Raw genomic sequence first — 12,012 nt, 5'->3', positions numbered from 1 at the left:
CAGCCCTACAACACGGTACCATGGGGGAAGTAGGCAATCACTAGGGTTGCCAACTTCCAGGTACTAATAGAAACAACAGCACGAGGGCTCCTAATTAAATTGCTATGCACTGTAAGAGACTGCAAAAAATATATAATAACAAATGAATTTGCTGTCCAAGAGAAGTTATATTGCAAGCATACATTCATTCAGTGAAATCATGAATGGGAATAAATTCAAATCAAAATCAAAGAAATGTACAGGTTACATTACCACAAGTACATTGTAGGTTGCATCACCTAAAGCACAAAAATACAGCTGAATTCACAAAAGAAGCAACACGTATTAGTCCTTATAAAATATTAATGTTCCTCCATGAAGTTCTTTTTTCAGCAACAACATAAATATTCTTACAAAAGTATTTCTTCAATAGCAACAAAAACAAAACCAAAGCTCGGGGGTCGCATCACTAGTTAGCATGCCAGAGTCTCGTTCGTTATCGGAATTAACCAGACAAATCGCTCCACCAACTAAGAACGGTCATGCACCACCACCCACAGAATCGAGAAAGAGCTATCAATCTGTCAATCCTTTCCGTGTCCGGGCCGGGTGAGGTTTCCCAACTTCCAGGTACTAGCTGGAGATCTGCTATTACAACTGATCTCCAGCCAATAGAGATCAGTTCACCTGGAGAAAATGGCCGCTTTGGCAATTGGACTTTATGGCATTGAAGTCCCTCCCCTCCCCAACCCTGCCCTCCTCAGGCTTCGCCCAAAAACCCTCCCACCAGTGGCAAAGAGGGACCTGGCAACCTTAGCAATCACCAAGGGAAAGCAGCTGCCATGGCTAATGTATAGTCCAGGGCCTACTGCTATAATAGGTAGGATATACATGAAGAAGGCTGTGTTTCTGAGAACACAGATACACAGTGAATATTTGTTTCAGTGTGGGTGCAGGTCAGTCCATTGAGAGTGTGTGTATTAGTATGTACGTGTGACAGGGAGGAAGGACAAATACACATTGTTGGGGTAGAAAGTAAATTGACCCTTCAAGACCCCCCCCCCCCATCTGTCCAATCTCCTAAATTTGGTAGATGCCAAATGTAATGGAATATGTAAAGGGAATGGTCCCTGAGAATGGTACTTGGTTGAGATCTACAGTTTTCCTCTCTGACTTAGGTAATGGAGCAGATTGCTATATAATGCTGTGGCTGCCAACAGCTTCAAAGGAGAAAGCAAGGACTCAAACTATTCTGAATTCTACCACACCAATATGGAACAAAACCTTCTATTTTATTATCCAGAGTCAAGTCAAGGTAAAGAAACAGCATCTATAGTCTTTTCAGTTTTGGAGAATTCCTCAAGTGGATTGTGGTGGTCAAGACTCTGGGATAAGACCACAGTCATAGAAATGAAACTTTTAACTGACAAGAATCACCTTTTTCAGCCCAAATCAAGCTAGATATCTGTTAGGGTGACTTCATTTGTTGTTTTTTTATGTTCTTAATTTTCAGAATGTCTTGGAACTAAGGATTTATGATGAACACCTCCATTCCAATGATGACCTCCTCTTTACCCTTCTCTTTGATGTAGCTGAAGTCTGTCCTGGAGAGAGAATCCTGGCAAACTTCATTCTGAATCCTGAGGTAGAGCATGAAGTAACTTACTCAGGGCCAGTTCCAAGTTTGTGGGGGGGGGCACTGGTCAGAGAGTAACTGGGAGGCCCTTCACATATCCACCACCCTATTTTCAACACATTCCTTCCCGCCCACTCATGTGCCACTCCCTCACCATTCACCCATACATCCTTTCTCTGCCCTCTCCCATTCATGAGCCCTCAAATTACCCACGCATCACCCTTCCCCCAGTGGTGCTGGGCCGCATGTGTGGCTGGTAGTGTGGGTGGTGGAGGGCTCACAAACGAGCAGGTGGATGGGAGTAAGGTACATAGGTCTGCAGTAGGGCAGGCACTTAGGCAGGTGGGGCACCAGTGGTGGAAGCCCAGGGCCTCGACCGCTGCCCCACCTCAGGGCATACTGATGCTAGCACTGACCTTACTGACATTTTCACTTAATTCTTGCTTTATATTTCAGTGGAAGAGGATGCTGTCACTGCACTAATGTAATTACCTGTATTAGAAAGATGTACTTACGGTTATGTAGGAAGAGAGAAGGAGTTTGTCTTTTTTAAATGTATCATTTTAATAGTTATCCATGGTGTCTTGTTAGGGTTTCTTTTTGCCTTTTAAGTTCAGTATGTTTCATTCTTTTATTTATTATTTTGATCCCCACCCTCTTTTCTTCTCTGTAGAGAAAGGAAGAATTGGATGTGGAGTTTGCAGTGCAGGAACAGTAAGTCATAATAATGGTAAAGTGTGGGTTTATTGTGAGAAACAGAGAAATAAAGGGATTTAAAATATTGTCGAAGGCTTTCACGGTCAGAGTTCATTGGTTCTTGTAGGTTATCCGGGCTGTGTAACCGTGGTCTTGGAATTTTCTTTCCTGACGTTTTGCCAGCAACTGTGGCAGGCATCTTCAGAGTAGTAACACTGAAGGACAGTGTCTCTCAGTGTCAAGGGTGTAGGAAGAGTAATATATAGTCAGAAAGGGGTTGGGTTTGAGCTGAGTATTGTCCTGCAAAAGTAATGTGCTAATCATTGTCCTGTAAGTATCAAGATAATGTGCTAATGAGGGTATGGTATGTTAATATGGAACCATTGTATCCTGAAGTGATCTGTTAATGTGTGTAATCCAAAGCTAATCTGCATGGCTATTGTTGAATGTTGTCTTTGTTAGTCTGGAGGTTTTCAGAACAGGAAGCCAAGCCTTATTCATTCTTAAACTCTCCTCTTTTCTGTTAAAGTTGTGCTGATGTTTATGAATTTCAATGGCTTCTCTGTGCAATCTGACAAAATAGTTGGTAGAATTGTCCAGTCTTTCAGTGTCTTGGAATAAGACCCTGTGTCCTGTTTGTGTCAGTCCATGTTCAGCCACTGCTGATTTCTCAGGTTGGCCAAGTCTGCAGTATCTTTCATGTTCTTTTATCCTTGTTTGTATGCTGCGTTTTGTGGTCCCGATGTAAACTTCTCCACAGCTGCAAGGTATACGATATACTCCTGCAGAGGTGAGGGGGTCTCTTTGTCTTTTGCTGATCGTAGCATTTGTTGTATTTTCTTGGTGGGTTTAAACACTGTTTGTAGGTTATGTTTTTTCAAAAGTTTCTCCATCCTATCAGTGACTCCTTTAATAAATGGCAAGAATACCTTTCCTATGGGAGACTGTTTTTCCTGAGTTTTCTGATTTTTGTTTGGTTTAATGGCCCTGCTGATTTCATTCTTGGAGTAGCCGTTTGCTAGCAGTGCGTGATTTAGATGATTAGTTTCTTCCTTGAGAAACTGTGGTTCACAGATCCGTCTTGCACGGTCCATTAATGTTTTGATTATTCCTCTTTTCTGTCGGGGATGGTGGTTGGAGTTTTTGTGTAAGTAGCGATCTGTGTGAGTTGGTTTCCGGTAGACCTTGTGACCTAACTGAAAGTTTGTTTTACGGATGACAAGGGTATCAAGAAATGGGAGTTTACCCTCAATTTCCTTTTCCATATCGTATACCTTGCAGCTGTGGAGAAGTTTACATCGGGACCACAAAATGCAGCATACAAACAAGGATAAAAGAACATGAAAGATACTGCAGACTTGGCCAACCTGAGAAATCAGCAGTGGCTGAACATGGACTGACACAAACAGGACACAGGGTCTTATTCCAAGACACTGAAAGACTGGACAATTCTACCAACTATTTTGTCAGATTGCACAGAGAAGCCATTGAAATTCATAAACATCAGCACAACTTTAACAGAAAAGAGGAGAGTTTAAGAATGAATAAGGCTTGGCTTCCTGTTCTGAAAACCTCCAGACTAACAAAGACAACATTCAACAATAGCCATGCAGATTAGCTTTGGATTACACACATTAACAGATCACTTCAGGATACAATGGTTCCATATTAACATACCATACCCTCATTAGCACATTATCTTGATACTTACAGGACAATGATTAGCACATTACTTTTGCAGGACAATACTCAGCTCAAACCCAACCCCTTTCTGACTATATATTACTCTTCCTACACCCTTGACACTGAGAGACACTGTCCTTCAGTGTTACTACTCTGAAGATGCCTGCCACAGTTGCTGGCAAAACGTCAGGAAAGAAAATTCCAAGACCACGGTTACACAGCCCGGATAACCTACAAGAACCAAAGGGATTTAATTTACAGATGCTTTTGTTTATGACATGTCATAGATCAACCAGCAGGAGTCAGTAAAAAGCCCCAAGGTAAAACTATTTACATCTGCTCTCTCCTGTCCCTTTGAGTATTTTGGAAACTGGAAGTTCTTTGGTTATTATGAACAAATGTTTCAACTTTTCTTGTCTAGGCATGAATTTATTTTATTTTATTTATTTATTATTTCCATTTGTTACCCCGCTCTTCCCGGCCAAAGCCAGGCTCAGAGAGGCTTACAGAATATAAAAGTCATATTAATCAATAAAAGCATTACCGTATATACTCGCGTATAAACCGAGTTTTTCAGCCCCAAAAATGGGCTGAAAAAGCCGGCCTCGGCTTATACGCGGGTCAATACGGGGGGAGGGAGGGAGGAGGGGGGAAACTTACCGCCGCCGCCGCCGGGCCCGTGCCGCTTCCTGCCGCCGGGAGCGGCCTGGGGCAGCCTCCTGCAGCCGCAGGAAGGCTGCCCCGCCCCCCGGCCCCCGCCGCCATTTTTCCCGGGCAGGAGGGGCCTTGGGCAGCCTCCTGCAGCCGCAGGATGGCTGCCCAAGGCCCCCCGGCCCCCGCCGCCATTTTTTTCGGGTGAAAGGGGCCTTGGGCAGCCTCCTGCAGCCGCAGGATGGCTGCCCAAGCCCCCCCCCGCCCCTGCCGCCATTTTTCCCGGGCGGGAGGGGCCTTGGGCAGCCTCCTGCAGCTGCGGGATGGCTGCCCAAGGCCCCCCCGCCCCCGCCGCCATTTTTCCCGGGCGAGAGGGGCCTTGGGCAGCCTCCTGCAGCCGCAGGATGGCTGCCCCGGCCCTTCCCGCCCCCCGCCGCCATTTTTCCCGGGCGGGAGGGGCCTGGGGCAGCCTCCTGCAGCCACAGGAAGGCTGCTCCGGGTCCCCCTGGGCCTCGCCGATGCTTCCTCCCGCCGGGAGCGGCCTGGGGCAGCCTCCTGCAGCCGCAGGAAGGCTGCCCAGGCCCCCCCGGGCTGCGCCGCCACCGGACCCTCGCCGCTGGAGAGCCCTGCCAGGTAAGCCTGCGCGGGGGGGGGAGGGGTTATAAGCCGACCCTCGGCTTATACGCGGGTGCCTAATTTTTCCCCATTTTTGGGGAGAAATTAGGCACCTCGGCTTATACGCGGGTCGGCTTATACATGGGTATATACGGTAAAACATTTTAGAATAGCCCTATAAAATCATAATCATTATACTAGTTTACCTAGGCACCTCTAACATACGAGTCACAATACAACAACCCAGCTAGGAGAGCAGATGGAAGGCACCAGATGGAACAAAAATGCACATATTTAGTGATGATTAAAAACTACTGTGCAGCGTTAAACACAATGACCAGTTGCTATGATAACCAAAGGAGAAATATGGGAATATTGTTGAGGTTCTAAGTTTCTTTTCCACCCCGTTTAAGAATGCTACTAAGCAAATACTTTCTAATAGACCAGCTAGCAACACTTTCATTCAGACATGAAGCAAGTCTGAATAAATCCAGCAGATGGCAGAGATGCACCACAAGTAACACTACACACTAGAGGCCTTAGTTAAATTGTTGGGAGAATAAGCACATTCTTTACCACCTCCATTAAAACAAAAGGAACTTTAAAATGACTGTGGTTGCCTCAATTCGGTCAGTCATTTCCAGTTTGAAAGTGGTTAAGTGTGGAATTCCCTTCTGTTAGTACTTGTGGTTCATGTCCTTCTGCCTGCCCACCGCCTCTGACAGCACCTGGTTTATGTTTACTGTATTCCTATGTTAAATATGGGGCAAAGCAGGCAAGACAATAGGGATTCTATGTATGGAGTTCCCCACATTTTTTTTGTTTTGTTTTCAGTGGCGAGCTCACAAGGCCTCAGTTAGTACCGGGCCCATTTTCTCAACCCCAAATGGCCGTGTGAATCTGCTATTTGCCCCAATAGGGCAAACATATAGGTCTGTATCAGGACATGTGTGTTTGTCCAAAGGGGCTACTTGCAGTCCTGGCAAGTAAGGGAAAACATTTTATTTATTTATTTCTGTTATTTATAGTCTTTCTTTCTCACTGAACAGTTAGATTAAAATCCAGTGGAACCTTAGAGACCAACAAGATTTTAATTGCATAAACTAGGGTTGCCAACCTCCAGGTAGTGGCTGGAGATCTCCTGCTATTACAACTGATCTCCACCTGATAGAGATCAGTTCACCTGGAGAAAATGGCCGCTTTGGCAATTGGACTCTATGGCATTGAAGTCCCTCCCCAAACCCCACCCTTCTCAGATTCTCAGAAACCTCCCACTGGTGGCAAAGATGGACCTGGCAACCCTAGTATAAACTTTTGAGAGTCAAAACTCACTTCATCAGATACGAGGGAGCTTTGAGTATAGAAAGCTTATATTCCAAAAGTCCTGTTGATCTCTAAGGTGCCACTGGACTTGAATCTAACTGTTCTACTGCAGACCAACACGGATACCCTCTGAAACTTTCACACTGAGACTCAAGGTGGATTGCACAGTGTAAGCCAGCACAATCAGTAAAATGAGGAGAGATCTAATAAGCAATATAAGAGGACTAGAACTGCAGAAACCTGAAAAGGCATCAGAATTAAACATGACTTGTTAAACAAAAAGGTATTACTAGAAATGGTATTTCTAAATGCTATGACTGAAGTATTACTTTAGTATTACAAAAGAAATGGTATTACTAAAACAGAAATATAATGCAGCGTGAGCAAGAAAAATATACAACAGATAATGCATATTAGTAGTATAGTCCACAGTCCTATTTTCTCTATTGAAATATGTTCTTGAATAATTCTGTTATAATGCAGCTCTGTTCTTTTATAAGGGATGTGGAATGGTATAGTATAGCCTGATCGTGTCAGATCTGGGAAACTAAGCAGGGTTGGTACTTGGATTGGAGACTGCCAAGGAAGTCTTTGTAGAGGAAGGCAATGACAAATCACCTCTGCTTAATCAGTTGCCTTGCAAACCCTGTGGGGGTCGCCATAAGTCACCTGTGACTTGATAGCACTTCACATGCACACACACAAACACACCATTATAAAAATGCCCTCCCGAACAGCTCCGTTTTACATAGTTTGCAGAAAGCACAAACAGAAAGGGGAAGAAAAAACTTCAAACCAGAAGAAATACAACAGGAAACCAAAAGGGTTGATGAAAAAACCTAATAATGGACTGGATAACAATGGACTGGATAAGAAAACCTAATAATGGACTGGATAACAAAAAATAGACAAGACTAATACATTTGTATTAAAAATATCCTTAAAACCAAACACATTTCGGCCAATAGGCCTTCCTCAATAATATAATATGTAAAATACACACAATATAAAGTGCAATAATCCAAAAATATATGTTAAATATAACAAATCTGACCAAACTGTAAAACACTCACTAAGAGATTTGGACTAGATATAAGAACTATCTGCAAAATTATACTGGATGGTCCTATGTTATTCCAACAATGAAGGGGGGATTGTCATACTAATGAACTGCCCTACTTTCTATACATGTTTTACAGCTTGGTCAGATTTGTTATATCTTATATATTTTTTGAATGATTGCATTTTATATTGTGTGTATTTTACAATTTATACTACCAAGGAAAGCCTATAGGCCAAAATGCATTTGGTTTTAAGGATATTTTTAATGATTTAAAATGTATTTAAGTCAATTTTTTGTATATAACCTATTGTTATCCAGTCCATAGTTAGGAGAAAGCCACAAGTGTGGGAGCCTTCCTGACCTCCTCAGGCAGGCCACTCCATAATGTGGGGGTCACTACAGAGAATACTCATTGCTGATCTTGCCAATATTCAGGGTGGGGAAAATGTTAGGTACACTCCTCTGGTTCTATGGTCTTGATCTAAATTGCTGACCATTAAAAAGAGGAGGGGGACTCTGGGAGCTCTATATATAGAACTGGTGTCTTGTCTGGTGTTGGTCAAGATATATGTATTTGATGCAACTCTTTCCCTCCTTTTTTCTAGCCTGGGTCATCTTGAAAGCCTCATCACAAATAATGTCCTTGTGGTAATGTTTTTGATTTTTTGATTTTGACTCCTTTCATTGCTGTGAAACAGGGTTCCCTAACATGGCACCTTTGGGCTCAATGGTGCCAACCAGCTCTTCTCCAGGTGGCTGCCAAGCTTTTCAGAAAACGGGTGGGGCCATTGTAAGGTGGGTCTTGTTACTAGCTGCCTTCATTCAAAGCCTTTTCCATGGCTGTAATAGCAGCTGCAGCTGCTGAAGGATCAGGAGGACTAGTAAGCACTGGAGGGTTTTTTAGTTATATCTCCCCTTGGGCTTTCCTTCATTTCTCTTCCTTCTTTCCTCCCTCCCTCCCTTTTCTCTTTTTTGTCCCCCTGTCTTTTTTGACGGCGTCTGTAGTTTAGGTTTTGCTGGCACCCCAGGCTCAAGTGAGGACAGCAGAGTCAGCACACTTTGAATCAGTGCTATCTACATTTATTTAAGGTGCAAAAATACATACAAGCAAGTTTCTGGCTTTCTCCGACAAAGTGCTTCGCCAGACAGTCTATTAGTAGCAGAGCTAACACATACAATCTTTGTACAGCTATATACAATTCTGCCCAGTCTTTTAACCAATCAACTGGCAGTTGCTGAGCCATCATTTAGTACCTGTCCAAGCCAGTTCTGACTACATCTTTCTCACAGTCATGTGACTACAACTGTTAGTAAACCGTCAAGTAGATTATTTCCATCTCCTTATTGTCTGCAGTCTTTCTGTACATACTGACATTTTTATCAGTCCCCCACTTAGGGTTTCCTTGCTTTCTTTATATCCCCCTTATGTGGATTCTTTTTGCAAAGTGAGGCGGGAGGTATTATGTTTGGCTATGTCTCCTGAGGCAGCCATTTTGTATTTGACTTTACCTCCTGTTGAAGGCTCAAAAAGGTAGGGGTTTTGAAACATAGTTTAAAGTGAATTTATAATTGTATGCAGATGAAAGAAAAGAAAAGGCAGTGAAAGGGACCCTTTGGGAAATGAACGTCAAGAGAAACATTTTCAAAGACTACTCTTACTGAATATTTGACACTTCTGATAACTTGAGTGTTCACAGTTTGGCTTCTGGCTCATTTCTCAACAGTCTCGTCCAGTTTCCTGTTTAAATGTTTGTGTGGTCAAGGGGAAGAGCATGAAGAGATTAAAAGGTATGGTCATGCACATATTGTTCTCTCAACAGAGCAGCAGTCACTTTTCTGAGAATCAAGAAACTGGATGTAGATAAAATCCCTTCCCTTCCTTTTGTGGGAGCGTGGGAGGTTTACACAATAGTTACCGGTTCTATTTTATTTCATAGAAGAAGGACCTTCATCTAAAGTGCATGCACTTGAAAGCAGTTTCAATCATAGCAGAACCTCTGGTGAATGATTAGTTGTGAAATCAGTGTGGGATGAAAGGACTTGGATGCCTCACAGTGGGGGCAAAATGTCTCCTTTCATATGTACACTGTTCTCTTTAATCTGATCACGTTCAGACAGATAAGCAAAGGCAGTCAGGTGTGTGGAAGAAAGCAACTTCCCTGTTTTTTAAAGACAATCTGCAGAAAGAACAGAAGAGGCTTACTGTTCACAAACAGGGACAATGGGATTGTTGGTCCCTTTTCTATAGCATATTAACCAACAAATTATTTAATATTAAACTGCAGTTTGGAACAGCAACCAGAAGTTCTCTTGCTCCCAACTGAAAGCTCCCAAGTGTTTATGATGTGCTGGTTTTGTTTTGACACTCATTCAGATGGCAAATATAAAGGCTTGTTTCTAGATAATAGTGGAGGACTTTGGTCATGTGACCTTCTTTGGGATTCCCTTTGTAGAAGAAAATGACCTTGAACTGAGAGTGAAAGGATCATTTGAAGATACATGGAAAATGGCTTTGGAATCTGGATTGGTAGAATCATTTCACTTCCATTACACAACATACTGGGAACCAGAATTAAATGCTCATCTGCAGGTAACATTACTGTTATTGGGAAATTTTGCACCATGCAAAAAGTATAAAAATAAAAATGTACAAAAATGTAACTTACTGTATTCATGGTGGTATAAATGTGGGGTAACTGAATGTGTGTGTGGAGGTCACGAAATTTTTTATTATCAGTAAATGTTTGATTTGTGTATCTATTTTCTATATCTATATACCCAGGGTCACATAAAAATTTCTCGGGCGACAAGGGGTCGTGAGTGGAAAAAGTTTAAGAAGCGCTGGTATAAACCACTGTTGCAGCTGTTTGTGCTTCCACTCTTTTTCCATTTCCTAACAGCTAGCTTAAAAAAAGAAAAAAGCTTAGAGGTCCTACTAATTTATTCTAGTGGGCAAGCACTGATCAGTAATGTACCGATGCAATAACTGGACTAAAATGAATGGACATGGTTTATTAAGTACTAGGAAAAGTGTTTGGGGCTTTTTTGTTTATAGAAATGATAAACTGGGAGGTATGACAGAAGTTTATAAAATGATGCATGTGGTGGGGGAAAATGAACAGAGATAACTTTTTTCTGTTTCTCTCCCACAATAGTAGAATGTAGAAGCACCCAAGCCCTGATCTGGATGGCCCAGACTAACCTGATCTTGTCAGATCTCAGAAACTAAACAGGGTCAATTCTCCTAGTACTTGGATGGGAGACCTCCAAGAAATACTAGGGTCACTATGCAGGGCAAGGCAATGGCCAACCATCTATTTTAGTTTCTTGCTTTGAAAACCCTATTGGGTTGCCATAATTCAGCTGTGTCAACACTTTACACAGAAGCACCCAATGCAGTAGATTCACATCAGACAAAATGCTTCCTCACACAATTTATAATTAACTTGTAGAATTCACTGCTGCAATAATGTACTGGTAGTCACTAGCCTAGCTAGTAGAATTCATGGAGGACAGCTCCATTAATGAGTAGAGGAACCTCAATGTTCAGAATCTCTGTATATTTGAATACCAGTTGCTTGATGAGCAAGAGCAGGGGAGAATGCTTGCCTTCAAGCATCTGGTTGGCTCGTTTGCAATATAGGATGCTGGATTAGATAGATCTTTGGTTGGAATGTGGGGTCTATGCTACAGGAAATCCTGGTTCAAAACACCTGGTGACTTATAGCCAGACTGCCTCCTCATTCCTTGTCCAAGTGATCTGATATGAGAGAGGGAGGCTAAGAGGGTAAGGTCTGTTTTAGAGTTTGATAATGCCGATTAAATTACTTTCACCCCAAATTTTTATCTCTCTAAGAATCCTGGTAAAATCAAATGTGAATTTGTATTGATCAGATATAAAGAAATCCTAATTAGTTGATGGCACTCTATATGTAAAAATCCCAAGTTTTTATTGTGGCTACTATATTACCTCTGAGTCAGGACTGGGATCTTAAAACTGCAATGCCAACAAATTTTCTTGGGGTTGTTATATTTTTTAAAAACTCTATGCTTACGTTTTATGACTATATCATCTTCCTATACAGTCCAATTCACCAGATAAGATCCTTTTCCCAAGCCCTGCTTGCTGTCTCTTTGCTTGCAGAGATAAGACAAGTGGTGATCAGAAACAGGCTATCTTATTGGTGGTGCCTCACCTTTGGAATGCCTCTTCCCTTGAATCTCATCTGGCACTGACCTTGCTGTTCTTTAGACACCAGGACAAAACATTGATATTTATCCAGTCTTTTAAACTTAGGGGTTCCTTTTTTAAAAGCTGTTTTTATGGTCTGCTTCTAGCCTGATGACTGTTTTATGAATATCATTT

General features: G+C 42.3%; 1 protein-coding gene across 1 annotated transcript in view; it reads left to right on the top strand.

The window, feature by feature from the left end:
• Positions 1-12,012, top strand: part of LOC130479495 (cytosolic phospholipase A2 delta-like) — a 35,507-nt gene that overhangs the window by 3,715 nt on the left and 19,780 nt on the right. The window contains exons 3-8 of the mRNA XM_056851895.1: positions 1,158-1,294; positions 1,493-1,624; positions 2,289-2,329; positions 8,252-8,294; positions 9,371-9,434; positions 10,100-10,236. Of these exons, the coding sequence (XP_056707873.1) occupies positions 1,158-1,294; positions 1,493-1,624; positions 2,289-2,329; positions 8,252-8,294; positions 9,371-9,434; positions 10,100-10,236 (554 nt within the window). The remainder of the gene's footprint in view (positions 1-1,157; positions 1,295-1,492; positions 1,625-2,288; positions 2,330-8,251; positions 8,295-9,370; positions 9,435-10,099; positions 10,237-12,012) is intronic.

Source organism: Euleptes europaea, chromosome 6 (assembly GCF_029931775.1).
Source record: "Euleptes europaea isolate rEulEur1 chromosome 6, rEulEur1.hap1, whole genome shotgun sequence".
Lineage (NCBI taxonomy): Eukaryota > Metazoa > Chordata > Lepidosauria > Squamata > Sphaerodactylidae > Euleptes > Euleptes europaea.
The sequence above is the reverse complement of the archived record's forward strand: the minus strand, read 5'-3'. Positions and strand labels throughout refer to the sequence as shown.